The sequence below is a fragment of the Colletotrichum spaethianum genome (assembly GCF_022836535.1).
Source record: "Colletotrichum spaethianum MAFF 239500 DNA, contig49, whole genome shotgun sequence".
Classification (NCBI taxonomy): domain Eukaryota; kingdom Fungi; phylum Ascomycota; class Sordariomycetes; order Glomerellales; family Glomerellaceae; genus Colletotrichum; species Colletotrichum spaethianum.
In genome coordinates this window covers 52,638-68,265 of record NW_026054819.1, presented here as the reverse complement: position 1 = coordinate 68,265, position 15,628 = coordinate 52,638, and the positions used below count along the sequence as shown (strand labels likewise).

At 51.6% G+C, this 15,628-nt stretch overlaps 6 protein-coding genes across 6 annotated transcripts; 3 read left to right on the top strand and 3 right to left on the bottom strand.

Moving 5' to 3' along the window:
- Positions 1–12: 12 nt before the first annotated feature.
- ColSpa_11659 (putative transporter) lies at positions 13–1,043 on the bottom strand (the record flags this gene model as incomplete). The annotated part of the gene is made up of 3 exons (XM_049277871.1): positions 13–361; positions 428–957; positions 1,008–1,043. The coding sequence occupies 3 exons, from the start codon at positions 1,041–1,043 to the stop codon at positions 13–15; spliced, it is 915 nt and encodes a 304-aa protein (XP_049133828.1).
- Positions 1,044–1,240: 197 nt separating this feature from the next.
- ColSpa_11658 (major facilitator-type transporter hxnP) lies at positions 1,241–1,819 on the bottom strand (the record flags this gene model as incomplete). The annotated part of the gene is made up of 2 exons (XM_049277870.1): positions 1,241–1,561; positions 1,646–1,819. The coding sequence occupies 2 exons, from the start codon at positions 1,817–1,819 to the stop codon at positions 1,241–1,243; spliced, it is 495 nt and encodes a 164-aa protein (XP_049133827.1).
- Positions 1,820–2,883: 1,064 nt separating this feature from the next.
- Positions 2,884–3,822, top strand: ColSpa_11657 (4-hydroxy-tetrahydrodipicolinate synthase; the record flags this gene model as incomplete). The annotated part of the gene is made up of 1 exon (XM_049277869.1): positions 2,884–3,822. The coding sequence occupies one exon, from the start codon at positions 2,884–2,886 to the stop codon at positions 3,820–3,822; it is 939 nt and encodes a 312-aa protein (XP_049133826.1).
- A 5,444-nt stretch (positions 3,823–9,266) lies between these two features.
- ColSpa_11656 (oxidoreductase ptaL) lies at positions 9,267–10,406 on the top strand (the record flags this gene model as incomplete). Its single annotated transcript, XM_049277868.1, has 1 exon — positions 9,267–10,406. The coding sequence occupies one exon, from the start codon at positions 9,267–9,269 to the stop codon at positions 10,404–10,406; it is 1,140 nt and encodes a 379-aa protein (XP_049133825.1).
- Positions 10,407–10,651: 245 nt separating this feature from the next.
- Positions 10,652–12,398, bottom strand: ColSpa_11655 (efflux pump vrtL; the record flags this gene model as incomplete). The annotated part of the gene is made up of 6 exons (XM_049277867.1): positions 10,652–11,098; positions 11,149–11,278; positions 11,333–11,651; positions 11,705–11,810; positions 11,871–12,260; positions 12,333–12,398. The coding sequence occupies 6 exons, from the start codon at positions 12,396–12,398 to the stop codon at positions 10,652–10,654; spliced, it is 1,458 nt and encodes a 485-aa protein (XP_049133824.1).
- Positions 12,399–14,298: 1,900 nt separating this feature from the next.
- Positions 14,299–15,537, top strand: ColSpa_11654 (glycerate kinase; the record flags this gene model as incomplete). Its single annotated transcript, XM_049277866.1, has 1 exon — positions 14,299–15,537. The coding sequence occupies one exon, from the start codon at positions 14,299–14,301 to the stop codon at positions 15,535–15,537; it is 1,239 nt and encodes a 412-aa protein (XP_049133823.1).
- Between the last annotated feature and the right edge of the window lie 91 nt (positions 15,538–15,628).

Sequence of the window (15,628 nt, the reverse complement as noted above, 5' to 3'; positions counted from 1 at the left end):
CATTGCGTTTGCTTAGATGGCATACTTGAACAGTGGACTCTTCTCTCCCATGCGATCGAGTTCTTCATCAGTATACCTCTGCCTTATTTCCTCCTCGCTCATAAGTGCTTTCTTCTTGTTAAGTCTCTGCAGCAGAACCTCGAGAGTGATGGCTGCAACAATACCGGCCGAAGCGAATCCAAAAGATGTACCATAACCAGTGGGGTATCTTGGCGCCTCCTTGTCGAGGTAGATGTAGCTGCCAATAAGACCTCCAATATTACCGACGCAGACCAAGAATCCAATGCTGATGGCTCGTTTCGTAGGGCTGGGAGTGTTTGCGACGTTCCATGCATTAACTCCAGGCAGAATTGGATACATGCTAAAGGTTTCAAGTTAGCTTTACGTTACTCTCTTGGCGAATGCTCTCTACAAAGCCTAAACTTACCCGAAGCAGGCGAGGCATACGGCGAAGTAGCACAGGGCAATGTTGTCTTTGATGTTGGCGCTTTTGCTAAACAAGATGCTGAAAGCAACAACCAAGCACAGCTGAGGGCCAACGATGAAAGGCATACGCCAAGAGTACCGATCGGCAAACACGGAGAAGACGTAGGCTGAGATTGCGCCGACTGCGTACGGCGGAATTGTCAGGAGCTGGGCATTTGCTGAGGTATAGCCCATGTTTTTGATGATTTGAGGCATTGTGAACTTCATGGCATAGTTAGGAACCGCATTCGACCAGTTGGCCAAGATCAACAGATAGATCTTCCAGTCCGTCAGGACAGAGACAAAGGCGTGTTTGTCGAAGTGGCTGTCTCGGAACTCATCCGGTCGGACAACCCGCCTTACTTGCTGTCGAAGTTCGAGGTATCGCTTTTCGTCGGCGTCGAGCCATTTCGATAAAGCAGGTGAGTCAACGAGAAAGAAAAGGCACATGACCCCAATTGCTACCGTTGCTAACCCTTCGAGGATAAAGATCTTTATATGTCAGTAGGTTTGTATCAGATTGTTCATTTGCGTGGACTCACCCATCTCCAAGCTTCGAGCCCGCCGACACCGTCCATCTTGGCGATTCCGAAGGCTAAGAGTCCCGAAAATCCTCCCCCGGACGCTGCGGAAGTATATAGTAAAGCAATACGAGTTTGCGTTTCGTTAGGAAGATACCATTTGGAGATGATGAGGATAGCGCCGGGGAGGAAGCCTGCTCTGAATAAAGTTAGCACCTCTCTGCAAAGTGTCACAGCTGTTCATGTCTTGTTGCTTACTCGAAGAGCCCAAGAAAGATTCGCACTGCGATCAGACCACCGTAGCTCTGAACGACACCGTTGCACGTCATGACAATGCCCCAGCACGTAACGATGCCGCCAATGTAAAGCGAGGGCCTCTTGAAGAGGTGAAGGACCATGTTACTCGGGACTTCGGCTAGGACGAAAGGGATGAAGAAGACAGAGACAGCCACATTGTATTCTACGCCAGTCATGCCGAGAGTATCGAGCAACCCTTCGATCTTGGCATTGCCAATGTTTGTCTTATCAAGGTAGGCCATGAGGTAAAGAAGCACCAGCATCGGGATGAGGCGGTACTAGAGACAACAGAGTTAGTTGGTTTGGACACTGGCCTGATGATGAAAATTCAACGAAGAGGACGAGGGTTTGAGGATACATACATCGACCTTACGAACGGCCTTCTTCTTACTTTCCTCCGAGAAGTTGGCGAGAAACTCAACATCTTCAGGTCTCATGCCGCCATCGCGTTGAAACTCGTCATGAACGACGGACTCCTTCTCAGGGGAGACATGCTCAACGTCGGAGCGGTCGGAAGAGGCTCGCGCAACGGCCATCTCGGGATTGAGGTGAATAACGACTTGGGGCCAAATATGCGAGAATTCTATTATGAATGACCACCCACAGTAGCGAGGTATTCTGAATGAGGCAGTGTTGATCCAGAGTTGAGAACTCGTCGCGGCTCGGCTTTATAGTCAAAGAGCGCAACCAAGGACTCCTCAACATAAGAACGTGTACACGTTCTCTGGGGAAGACATGGGATCCGCCAACAAAACTTCCCGCTGAGTCTGGAGTTGCGGGGGGGAGAAGTGTGAAGGAATCCGGGGTAACACTTGGCACAAGGGTAGACCTACAAGTGGCCCCGAGAGACGTAGAGCGTTTGTTCCTTTAGCGCAAAGCCACAAAGTGGTCCTGTGACCAGGGGCTACGTGTTGCCGGATTACGGCCGGAAAATATGTGACCTACGAATTACCCCTCATGACATTCCGAAGTGCTTCAATATCTTAGAATACCTGGTAAATTAAACAGTGGAACGAGGTTGGCCTCATCAGTTGGGTATTGCGATGGTTGGTGTGGTACAACTCCCTATACAGTATACGCATCATGCTTTGGGGGTGGAGCAACTATGACACAGGCAACGCATGGGGATGGCATGACTGTCCCCCAGTTCCGGCCAATCCCCATCTCGGATTGGTCAAGTACTTACCATTTGCGTAGGCTGGGTGGGTTTCGCTGTTCCACAAGCGCAGTTCCGGAATCAGTCCGGACTTGATCATCCGGATTAGGACCGGAAAAGGGGATTGCATTTCTAGACAACTTGGAGGGGCGGAGACAGCGTAATGGTTGCCACTTCGAACTGCGGATGAATGTCTCTCATGGAAGTCCTGGAAAAGAAGAGGCGATCCGGAACTCGCAGACGCGACTCGGCTTTCCGTTAGACGCGAGGTCCCTGTAACGAGGGGTCACTTCTGGAGTTCTTGTATTATAAAACCGGACATCGCGGGACACATATCGAGTCCATGACAACAAAACAACCTCAACGCACACAGTAGACCATCAAACTCTACAAGAACCCTCACACTTCCACTACTTATTACAGACTCATCTCTCTTACGCAACAATGGGTTCCAACGTTGGTCTTGACCTCTGTGGTCTTACTCCCGCCCCCGTCACCCCCTTCAACAAGGACGGCAGTGTAGATTACGATGCCATTCACCGCCTTGGCTCCTGGCTTGGCAGCATTTCCGGCGTCAAGGGCTTGGTTGTTCTGGGCCACGCTGGCGAGGGCACCTTCTTAACGCAAGAAGAGCAACTCGCCGTCATCAAGGCTTTTGTTAAATCTGTCGACAACCGTATCCCTATTATCGCCGGTATCACAGGCGAAGGAACCGAAGTCGCCGCTCTTGAAGCTAAGCGCGCCCGGGAAGCCGGTGCCGCGGCCGGCCTGCTGTATCCTTCGCACGGCTGGCTCCGATTCGGCTACCAGCCGGGTGCCCCGCAAGACCGGTACAAGAGAGTCTATGAGGTCAGCAAGCTGCCTCTCATCCTTTTCCAGTACCCGGACGTCACCAAGGCGACATACAACCTGCAAACTCTTCTCGACATCTCGGCGCAGCCGGGCGTGTTCGCCATGAAGAACGGTGTTCGCAACATGAGGCGGTGGGACACCGAGATCCCAGTCATCCGCAAGGAGCGGCCTGATCTCCAAATCTTGACCTGCCACGACGAGTACCTTTTGCACACCGTCTTTGATGTCGATGGCATGCTCGTGGGGTACGGCAACATCGCCCCCGAGGCGCTGATTGAGATGATCAAGGCAGGCAAGGCGAAGGACTACCCCAAAGCGAGGGCGATCCACGACAAGTTGCTGCCGGTAACCAAGGCTGTTTACCATAGGGGATCCCACATGGAGGGCACCGTAGCCTTGAAGCACGCGCTGGTTGCAAGAGGTATTTTGGAACATGCGACAGTCAGATCTCCCTTGCTTCCTTTGGAGGATGGAGCAGAGAACGAAATTCACGCAGCCGTGTCTTCTTCTTCTCTTTCACGTGTGAAATAACTGTTTCTTTTTGTAAATACACAACGAATATCATGATAGAAGATGAGAGGAAGGGATAGAATTCCACCGTCTAAATTAGTTTTCATAGTATCCAGGAGCTACCCTACAACAGCTTTACACCATGAAAAAATGAAACTTGTTTCTTAACCCAGAATAGGTTCTCCTTGTAACCCTTCCCTTCTTTGCCTGTGAGTTGTGCACAACTGTGCATAATAGAGAAAACACATGTGGTTCACATGGCTGTTGTACTATCGGCTAATATCTGCTACTTTTTGCTATATCTCAAATTTTACCTGACACGGTCCTTGAGAATTGGCCCGCTGTTTCGTCCAGCTTTTAGACGCAACCAATGTCTTGTGTATAGCGGAGGGAGATTCCCTGCGAGCTGCCTACTGACTTAGTTCAAGTAGATCTTTTCGATATTGCTGGTGACCTAGGCATATACCGGCAACATTCGCTTTGTTTACATAAGCAATACACATCATTCGACTGCGCGCATTGCGCGTAGTTCTCAATGTCACAGCAAGTATGGGACTTTGCCAGGGAATGTTCTAGCCATCGGGAGTACGCCTTTGATCCTTTGGCTGCCTGAATGAGATTCCTACAAAACCAGGCTGACTCCACTTGATCGGGCATGCCAAAAACCAACCGTGCAGTTCTTCAGCACGGAAGTGTGAGTTGAGCATGAACTCTTCAACATCAACACTGTTTTCTGATATAGTTCTACCGGCTTCTGTAGTTGTGGTAGCCACAATGTCTTTTACAGGGAAACTATTTCGGTCCCCCGCCACCCCACGAGCCAGCCGGACTTGGCGTCAATAAGAAACGACAACTTCCCCCGCTTCGACTCCTTCGACGAAGACGGTATCGACACTCCCGAAGACTTCGGGATCGAACCCTCTATCGAAACTGGGAAACTCCGTGCCGACTTCTGGCCGTCCTACACAATGGTGTACGGGTGATCGAGCACCGGGGACTTCTACACGCTGCGCTGCGACGGCGTGGACCTCAACTTCCTCGGCATCGACCGTTTACACTAGGACCGGTACGAGAAGACCTAGCCGTCTCACAAAGCATTCACCATGGAAGCAAAACTTTGCGAAAAGAAAAGATTTCACGAAAAAGAAAGCTTCGTCGTGAAAAAGGTTATGAATCCGATGACGCGAGCACCGCGGTCATTGAGGTAGTCGGATGTCTCACGACCGGCGGCGTCTGGACCCTGAAGTTAGCTGAAGCAAAGGCATACTCCCTGGGCGTCGGCAGCATCAAGAACGCCTTCACAATGGACGATTGTTCCCCCAGAGCTGCTGGGTGCCGTCGTAGACGCGTTTAAGTCTGCTTTGAAAAACGTCTTTTGGGTTGCCCTTGCTACTCCGGCCCTTGCTTGGGTTGTGAGCTGGGCCATGGAGTGGCGACAGATACCCAGCTCTAAGAGTCAGACTACCGAGGCCCCAGCCGAGGTTTCAAAGGAGTGACTTTACTGGCAATTCTGTGACTTGGGATGGAAAATTATTTGTCTAACATTGCTCTTGTTACCCCTGCCCTTGTTTACGTTATGAGTTAGGTCTATATCAGAATCATGCATCCAAATCGTAATACTATTATGAGTCCAAGCTATTATTCGAACACCTTTGGCGAATACGCAGATATTTCAACAATATCCAGTGGAACAGAATGATAGCCGTTGACTGACTTTGGAAACGCGAATCCCATTCCCACCATATTCTGAACGTCACATCCTAACTCTTGAGTGCCCGCTGTCCTGGTCAACCAAGTATCGTTGTTCATCGTAATGTAGACGTAAGCACTCACGATAGGGCCGACAATATCCATGAGTAAGAACATCCATAGTTGACGTCTACAGTAAGGATACTTTCCGAAGATTGTTTTGTAAATCGAAAACCGTTATAATCTATGGTATATTATAAGAGCTTTGCTTATTCCAAGGTTTTAGACCAATACTTATAATGTGCTTCTCTACATGAGTAACTTCAAGTCACCTGCTGATACATCCTTCTGCTCCAAACTTTATAACAAATGCAAGCCACTTTGTCCCACAATCTCTGATGCCTGCTGTGCGCTCTAAACTACGACACACTAGTAACCTGATAAACCCGGCCACCTGCATATGTTTAAAAAGCAGGCTTGTTAACTTTATCTTAGCTTAAGTATCCGGTTATGTGCCGCTGGTTTATTGTTCATTATTAACCTGGATAAGACGGCTTTTGAGATGCACATCTCTCGCCGCCGCTGCGGCGGTACTCGTGTGTTTGTAGCTTGGGTTGAGTGTACCGGGAGTGTGGTGTTTTGATGGCCGCTTCTGTTATGTTTGGACTGCTTCTTTCCAACCCTGTCATGGGCTTTCCTGTTTTGGCTCCCACGTCATGTCATCCATCAAAGCAACTTTAGCTCTTGCAAGCTTAGTACAAAAACGGTCTGGAATCTTATGTTTCTGCAGCAAATGGCACCCCAAAAGTTGTCTTGTTTGCCCAGGGAAAATGGTCAACCTGGGGATCGTGTTTTAGGCACTCAGAGGCTGAACTAACATCTATGGGATACCATAGATTTCAACTTCAGAAGCAATAATGAGGTTGTGCGTCAACCGATCTGTACCGCGGTCTATCAACAATCGTTAAACACTAGTTTACCAAACTTGATTGATCTCTTGAACTACCTCAGCTTACTACGAACCTAGATCATGATGTAATCCAGCGTCGTACCTGGAGGTATAATCACTTACGTGGGTACAATTGTGTTCTAATGAAAAAAAAGGCCAATTTGACTCTTTAGAGGCTACTTTCGAATCAAATCAATAATTTGTATCTGAGTTATGACTACGTGCTTCCAAACTTTGAAATCATAAGCATCACAGTTTGGATCACTCCTCGATGTGGAATATTAAGCCAAAGGGGTTTCGGACGGTCATTTCTGTGCAGGATGTTTATCTTCTGGGTAGGCGGTCCGTCCCCGTCTACACATGTATCGTTCCATCTGGGTACACTCAGCACTACTTGCGTTGAGAGAATTGCTCCAATGAGTGAGCCCCGCAAGAATTCTCGATCATCGATGCACGAGGTCTCAACTAATAGAGGTTGTCAAGGAAAAATTTGGACCAGACAAAGGCTCAATATTTTGAGGGTTTTTAGTGTTTCTAATAGCGTCTGCGCAAGCAGGCGTCTGGCATATCATTTGGGAAGTACCGATGTACACAGTAGGCAGACCTGGATTAGGGCACCTACAACGTCACAAAATGATCTTTTTCATATCGTTCAATTTCATGCGTGACAGTTACTAAGGCAGATCTACTGATACAACGAAGTTTGAACGGTATTCACTTTAGTATGGAGCTGGTAATGCTTAGAACTACGTGACACTGTGCCCTGTCTTCATTTTCTCTCATTGTCGCGAACCCGCAGCGCCAGACATTTGTAGTTACGAGTCAAAGATGGCATTTGAAGGTTGATCGACACAGTATTTTGGGGTTTATTCTGGTGCTGTAGGTCCGCCAACACACCTGTAATTGGACGATAAAAGGACAGCAGTTATGAGTATGGCGCTGTCGCTGTTGCAGTGCCATGCCAAACCATAAGGGGGTATAGCTACTTGGCTGGAAGTGACAAAACAACTGGGGCCACGAACGAGATCATGACTGGCCAAAGCTTGATTAAGCTTCTGTTGAAAACTGGGATTTTTGATTGCTAATCGGAGGGAGACGGACACGTCCATGTTCCAAGGTTACTTGCGATTGCAACGGCCTGGAGACTCCAGCAAACCATACTTTTTGATTACCAATATCGAAGAAGGCCTCTGAAAGAATGATCACAAGATGGGGACAGTAGAAACCTGTCGTGATGCAATCGATCAGCGAAATAGCCAACAAGGTATTGGACACAAGGTCATTTGAGAGGGCTGTATAGCAACGAAACGATTGCGCGCGCGTAACGAGAGGGGAGAGCGAGATGTGAGAGCGTCCGTGCGGCGGTAAACGCCACACTGTGTCCTTCTCCGGTCTAGCGCGCCCCATTTGGACCGGGCTTCCTCTCCGGACCGGGCCCGACCCTCCACCCTTCCTGGCCCTGAATTCGGTGAACGGACTCAATCGTTGCCGACACTACTGGAATCCAAAAAGACGATGGCTCATAGAGAAGCGCAATCTGAACATGCTCCCCTTTGTGCAAGTGATGCGCGCGCGAGTATTACCAATGCGCTGTACAGCCCCTGACTAAGGCACTCTAAGGTACCGCCAAAGTCCACCTACAAGGCCCCATTAATGATTTTCCACTCTAATGCACTACCGCCCGAGAGGGCCTAGACTCGATGCGACTTTTGGAAGCAACAAGCACTGGAGGCTATTGAATGGGTTGCACAACTTGGTTTCCAGGGTTCGAAAGGGAGTCCGATGCAGTACTACCCATGGCGCAGCCGAGAGTGAGCTCTGAATCGACTTACGAGAAGCTTCGCAACTCCAGTAACGACTTTCACAAGCCGTGAAAGCCGACAATGAGTCCAACAAAGCCCAGGCGAGACCGAAAGAAAAATCGAAAGCACTCGTCCTTTCACCGGAGCTCAGGCAGCGCGCGCGCTATCCTACGCTACTGCTGTGGCACCCGCTGCGTCGTTGCCTTGACCTGGGATGCTCATCGGACCCCTGTACCGCACTTCCTCCACCCATCCCTACCTTGCAGTGTGTTGTACCGCAACCGCTTCGGGCATTGCTTGCTGGTCGTACTTGTGTACATTGAGCTTTGCTTTTGCGTTGCAGCTCATCGAGCGCAGCGCAACTCAGTCTCGTCCGGCACTCGACAGAATCCTTCCTGTGTCCCCTCCCTCACGCGTCTGACCCAAACCAAAAAAACACCAAAAAACAAGAACAAAAAAAAGCAAGAATAATGAAGTCTCCTAAGCCAATCTCGCTTGCCACACGCATACGCAACGGAAGAATCTGAGCGTTCTTTCGTCTGAAACATTGGATTGGATTGGTTCCAATGATGGAGGTCACCAGTGAAGAGACCAAAAAAAAAGGTCCGAGCCGCAGTGCAATTGTCAAAGCGTCCGTCATCGATGTTCGGCCGAAGGCCACAGTGCCAGCTAACAATAATGAAAACCCATGCAGCTCGATTCTTCCATTTGTGTCGATACAAAATCCGCTACCCTCCCATCTTCCACTTGCCACGCCCTGTGCCGTCGCATTCTCCTCTTCTCGTAGATCCTTTTCTGCTTTAGCTGCTTAGGTGGTTTTGCACGAGTCCACTCGCACTTCCGCACTCCCCCACGGCATCCCCGTCCCCGTTCCTTTACCACCGCCGCATCCCCCCCTTAAAAACGACGACTTGTCTTTCTCCCTTTGTTTGGAGAAATCGTGTCTGACCATTCCTGGCCGTCAACAAATCTACGCTCAACAAAATTCTCAACCTCCACACTTCATCCACCATCCATCCGCGAAAATGGTCCAGAATGTTGTGATCTTGGGCGCTGGCTACGCCGGCCTCGGCATTGCGCACAAGCTTCTCAAATACACCCAGCCCAAGGTCAAGGACCTCAAGGTCACCCTCGTCTCGCCGTCGACGCACTTGTACTGGAACTGCGCCGCCGTGCGGGCCATCATCCCCGGCGAGTTCTCCGATGACACCCTCTTCAACCAGATCAAGCCCGGCTTTGAAAAGTACCCCCAGGACGCCTTCGAGTTCGTCCTCGGAAAGGCTACGGCCTTTGACCCCGCCACCAACACGGTCCAGGTCGAGACCAACGAGGGATTGAAGTCGATTGAGTACGCTCACCTCATCATCGCCACCGGCTCTGGACTCGCCAGCGGCCTTCCGTTCAAGACCATTGGCTCTCACGAGGAGACCGTCACTGCTCTGCACAACCTTCAATCCGAGGTCAAGGCCGCCAACTCCATCATCATCTCCGGCGCCGGAACTACGGGCGTCGAGACAGCAGGCGAGCTCGGCCACGCCTACGGCTCCACAAAGCAAATCACCCTCATCGTCGAGGGCGAGGCGCCGCTTCCTGGCCTTCTGCCGCAGCTCGGCAAGATCGCCGCCAAGAACCTGCAGCAGCTCAAGGTGAAGCTCGTCACCAACGCCCGCGTTACCGAGGCCGACACGTCCGGCGCGCTCAAGTCGGTCAAGCTGTCCAATGGCGAGACCTTGACCGCGGACGTCTACCTTCCCCTCTTTGGTGTCCGGCCCAACACCACCTTTGTCCCGGAGCACCTCCTCGACGACAAGGGCAACGTCAAGCTCAAGCACGACCTGCGCGTTGAGGGCCTGCTCAACGTCTGGGGTGTCGGCGACGTCGGCAACCTCGAGGCCAAGCAGCTCATGCGCGCCGAAGGCCAGGCGCTGCACCTCGCCGACAACCTCGACGCTATCCTCACGGGCAACGAGGCCAAGGTCAAGGACCTCAAGCTCACGCTGAAGCCCCAGGTTTTCGTCACCATTGGCAAGAAGAAGGCGACCGGTCAGTTCAACACGATGAAGCTACCCGGCTTCATCGTAAGCGCCGCCAAGGCCAAGACCTTTTTCACAGAAAAGGGTCCCGGCTTGGTTGCGGGCAAGAACATTGCAAGGGCGTCGATTTGAAGGGGGTCATGAGGACTACGGTGGTTTGATGAGGTGATTGGTAATGAGCTTGCTTCAGCTTTGATATCCCGGGTTGCGAATTGTTGATGGTTTAATCATAAGTGTGTGGGCACACGAAAGTTGTAATTCATGGTGTTATACCCTAATTCAATACTCTTGACATTTGTCTTTACGGTTCTCCTTCTCATCGTCAGTCCTGGAAATCGAAGCCTCCTCGCGAGGCCTGGTGTGGTTGGTGTCCCCGTCTAGCCAGCGCAGTATGGGCTCTTGCTTCTGAGCCAAGCGCCCCATCTCCACATGACAAACGGCACAACCAAGCCATTGAAGAAGACGATACCCGCGAGTAAGACGTTGCCCCATGCAATACCCAAGACATCGTACAACCTTGGCGCGAACAGTGGAAAGCTGAAGCCAGCCATTGTGCGCACGAAGGCCGCTGCGCCAGCCGCGCTGGCGGCGTACCGCTCATAAGAATCGATGACATACGTCTGTACGCACTGGAAGGACAGAATGAGACCCGCAGCCAGAATGGCTGCGCCAATATTTGGTACAATCCAGTGGACCTTGAAGTGTGCCGCGATGCCGTACAAGAGGAGGCCGATGGGAGTTACGATGGCGGTGGGGAACATCAGTGGAATTCGAAACTCGGGGAGGCCAGTGTCGTGATTTCTGGCTTTGAGTCTTCGATAGACCTGAAGGTTGTCAGCCAGTCAAGGCAGTGTAGTCAAAACCAAGTACATACCATGTCGATGAGGGGGCCGGATATTTGTAGACCAATAACGAAGCCAACGCCCAGTGAAATGTAGTTTAAACTAGCGGGGCCAGGTCCTTGGTCGTATTGCTCGCTCCAAACAAATGGGAAGGAAGCAAGGCTGATGATGTGTCAGATCAGAGTCTCTTAGTCAGGCATAAAGGAGGCGACTCACACGAGATACATCAGACCATATAGATATGCCCTGTACACCGCGGTGACCTGCAATGCCGGCTGAGTGAAGAGCATCCTAAAAGGCCGGACAAGGTTCTTCCGCAGAGTCTGGCCAAAGCTCCTGTCTGGCTGGTCAAATTCCGTATGCAGGTCTTTGTTGCCAGTCGTCTTGCGCAGTTTCTTGGCCTTGACGGCCAGGATCTTGGGCGCGTATGTTTCGGAGAGGAAGAGGAAAGCGATAACCTGAACGACTGCATCGGCAATGGAAACTGTCCAGAAGATCCAGCGCCATGACAGGTATTGCGTCAAGTATCCAGCGGCTTTTCAGAGTCAGCAAGGGAGCCCGTATATGGACAAGGGTGTATTTACTGACCAATTGGCCCAACAGCTGGTCCAAGGAAGGGGGCCAAACTGTATATGGCCGTTGCCGTACCTCTCTCTTCGGCTTGCCAACAATCACTCAAGACGCCACCGCCAAGCTGGGTTGCTCGTTAGTAAAAAAGTGTTTAAGCTTGTGAGAGTTAGTTGAATGCTCTTACAGCTTGAGGGGCGCTTCCACCAAGACCACTGAGAAACCGGAATGCAAGCATTTGTTCTTTAGAAGTGGAGAAGCCGCAAATGGTATTGAAGACCAAGTAAAACATGTTGGCAGACTGAAGCACCACAACACGACCATACATCTCTGACAAAGGCGCAAGGACAAAAGGCCCAACAGCATACGCCAGTAGAAAGATGGACATGAGAAGGTACGTCTCAATGTCAGATTTGACGTCAAAGTCATCAGCCAGGGTGTCCAAGGCCGGGGCCAGCATAGTCGAAGAGACCGGGGATATAAACGTGAAACATGAGACCAAGATAGTGGCCGTCCATTTCTTGTGCTTTTTCCAGTTCTTTGGGTTCGTTGGGTCGTCGGGTCCGGACCACGTTACCTATCTCCCAGTCAGCGTTTTGGCTCGTCGTTGCGGAATGGAGAATGGAGAATCGAACCACGCGGAACTCACCAAGTCTAGGTCCTCATGATCATCGGGTGCTGCAGTGTGCTCGCATTTCTCCTCCGACGGAACCATAGTAGAACGCCCCGATTCTGTGCTGTCGTCGTGAGATAGTAGATGGGAATGGTCAGTGGGAGCAGCAGTCTCCAAGATGGCACCGTGGTGTCTGCTTCTCGTTTCTCCAGGGTCCTGGAGCCAGGGGAATTTGTACGCTGTCCTCTCATACTCGGAAAAAGAAGGGAGCTCAGGACTCCATCCCCGCCAAAGGATTGACCGAGACCGAGTCAGACTGCCATGGATATCAAATTCCGCCTCTGGGTCTACTGGGACAAGCTTGCGAGGAATGAAGTAATAAGCGTGTGGTTTGGAATTAGACATATCAGTGTAGTATGGGTGAGAAAAAAAAAGACAGCGAAAGACTAAGGGAGCTTCCAAGGGTGAGAGAAATCGAGTGTGAATAGAGTAAATGATGAAATAGACCAAGGGATGGCCGTAACACGCTTCTGGTAATGGTATAACCCTGCGTCCCAGGCAACTCATTGGTGTCTTATAGAACAAAGGTGGTTTTGTGGTTTACCTTCATGAGTGATTCTGTTCTCTCGGCAAATTGTATAAGAGCACTGCCTCATGCACTTGCGATGGCATAGCTGCAGTTCAGCTCGTATAATGTGGCCGGGCTTGGGATATTGATTCAACCTCACTCCGGAACAGCCCATCTTACTTTCTCTCTCGCCTCGGGCTCTCGAGCTGGGTTGACACGGAAAGGACCATCATCCCTAGATTCGCTGACATGACTCTGCCAAGAGACAGAAAAGTTTCGCTAGCCTGAGTACAAGTGAAGCCCTTGCTAAAGCCGTGGTGTTTTGGGGTGAGAAAGCAGCCGAGAAGATTTTTCTTGGCGGGGCGATCAGGGGCCTTGGCTTCCTACGTCAACTTTGTGGCTGAACAGTGCATTTGATTGGAAGAGCGTTATTCTTGGTATAGATGGACTCCGCCCACGGGGGGACCACTTGTAAAACCCCTGGAATAGCCCTTAAATAGGCGGCATTCTTATTTATAGCTCAGGTACGCTGTGAACCATTCGAAGACTGGACTTCCAAGATAACAGCCTTGTCAGATTTAAGATGTATTGTGCCCAGCCATCGGTCGAGATACGAGATCTGGGCAGACGACCTCATGTGGTCACATCTGACGCGGAGGCAGGAGAATGGAAGTCGTGATACCAATGAAACCGGACATTGTCAACAAACGCTTCGCGGTGATCACTAGGCTAGTCTAAACCGCTTGTCCCAGTTGCTCTCTTGAGGGCTATGCTAATCAGCGAAGTGACTGGAGTGAACCTTGGTACTACGCCATTGAGCCGTTTGGTAGCTCAGGGGTCTCTCGAGACATGAGCCTTATGGACCCGGGTTGGTTGCGGTCGACGTCGTATCGAGGCAATGGACACGTGCAAGGCCAAGGGAGACAGACTATTGCCGTCCTTCAGTTCCTGGTTCCAAGACACAACGATCACACGACCGAATTCCTGTTTGTGAAGTAACCAGTGTCCGGCTGAGCATGTCATAGCCCCTCCTGGACAGCTGGACTTCGCATCTTCAGTCTCACTTGCCGTCATCATGAAGCCTCACCGCCATAGACGTAACTTTAAACCGGAAACGAGAGTAGACGCTCGTGATTTCCACGGCCCGGCCAGGTTTGTGTAAGTCCTCATTTTTGGTGATATAAAGGGAACCGTTCGCATCGATCTGATTACCTGGATGATAAATCGGAAGCGCAACTTCGCTTTCCACACCAACTTACAGTATTCACACATTCGCTCATCATACATATCTCACTCGCTGCTCAACATTCGCTTGGATCTTTACACATTAGATCATCACGATAACTTCATCCAAACAGAACAAACCTTTGAAACTCCAGTCCATCTCACAAGCCCCCCCAACACCTATTTCAAAAGCAGGTTCGCTAGGACAGGATGAGTTCTCTTCCGGCTTTCCAGGGCATGAATATCCTTGTGTGCCCTTCTGGGTTCAAGGGCAGCCTCCAGCCCGACGTTGCCGCCGACTGTATCGAAGCCGGCATCAAGTCTGTGATGCCGGAGGCTTCTGTCCGCAAGGTCCCCCTTGTCGATGGAGGCGAGGGGTTTACTAGCGCCCTGGTTTCTGCCACTGGCGGGACGATTCACCCCGTCACCATCACCGGCCCTGTCGGCTGCCCGATTGCATCTTTCTTTGGCATCCTGGGGAGTGATATCTCCAAGACGCCAAGGACTGCCGTCGTTGAAATGGCAGCTGCCGCGGGCCTGAGCCTCGTCCCCGCTCACCTCCGCGACCCAGGGTCCACCACCACCTTTGGCGTTGGCGAACTTCTCACTGCTGCACTCGGAGCTGGCGCAAAGCGGATTGTCGTCGGATGTGGTGACTCCGGTACCTGCGACGGCGGCGCTGGCATGCTCCAGGCTCTTGGCGCTCGGCTCATAGACCAAGACGGCCACCCGCTTCCCATTGCAGCGGGCGGCGGGTCCCTGCTCGGGCTAGCGAATATTGATCTGCGCGATGTCGACAAGCGTCTCAAAGACGTCACCATTGAAGTGGCAGTCAACTGGAACAACGTGCTGTCTGGCCCCGAGGGCGTAGCCAGAGTGTTTGGCGCGCAGAAGGGGGCCAACACCGCGCAGATGGAGAGGCTGTCTGCAGCCATGGAGGTCCTCGCTGCTGTTGCCGGCCGCCTGCTCTTCGACAACAAGGTAGGCCTTTCGCCGGGTGGAGGCGCTTCTGGAGGGTTGGGTACCGGTTTGCGGTTGGTCGGTGCCAAGCTCCGGCCAAGATATGAGGTGGTGGCGGAGTATGTCGATTTTGACGGGCTGTTCACCGACTGTGACCTGGTGCTCACAGCTGAGGGGGGCATCGATGACCAGACTCCCCGGGGCAAGATTCCAGCCGAGATTGGCGTGCGGGCGAAGAAGCACGGGCTGCCTGTAATTGCCATCGCGGGGACCATCGGGCCAGGGGCGCGGGTCAACTACGACGTGGGGATCGATGCATACACGTGTATCCTACAACGCCCATCGACGCTGGAAGAGGCAATTCTGGAGGCGGAGAAACTGACGCGGGAGAGTGCCGAGTGCGTCATGCGGATGATTGTCGTGGGACGCATGTTAGGGTCTAAGAAGCCCTTTCCCATTGCGCAGCCGCCGGCATCGACATGGGTTTAGGCGTATTTTTGGGGGGTGAGTGATGTGAATAATGAGACGGGCCAAGACTGTGGATTGGAAACTGGACGGATTAGTGGAAAGACAACATTAG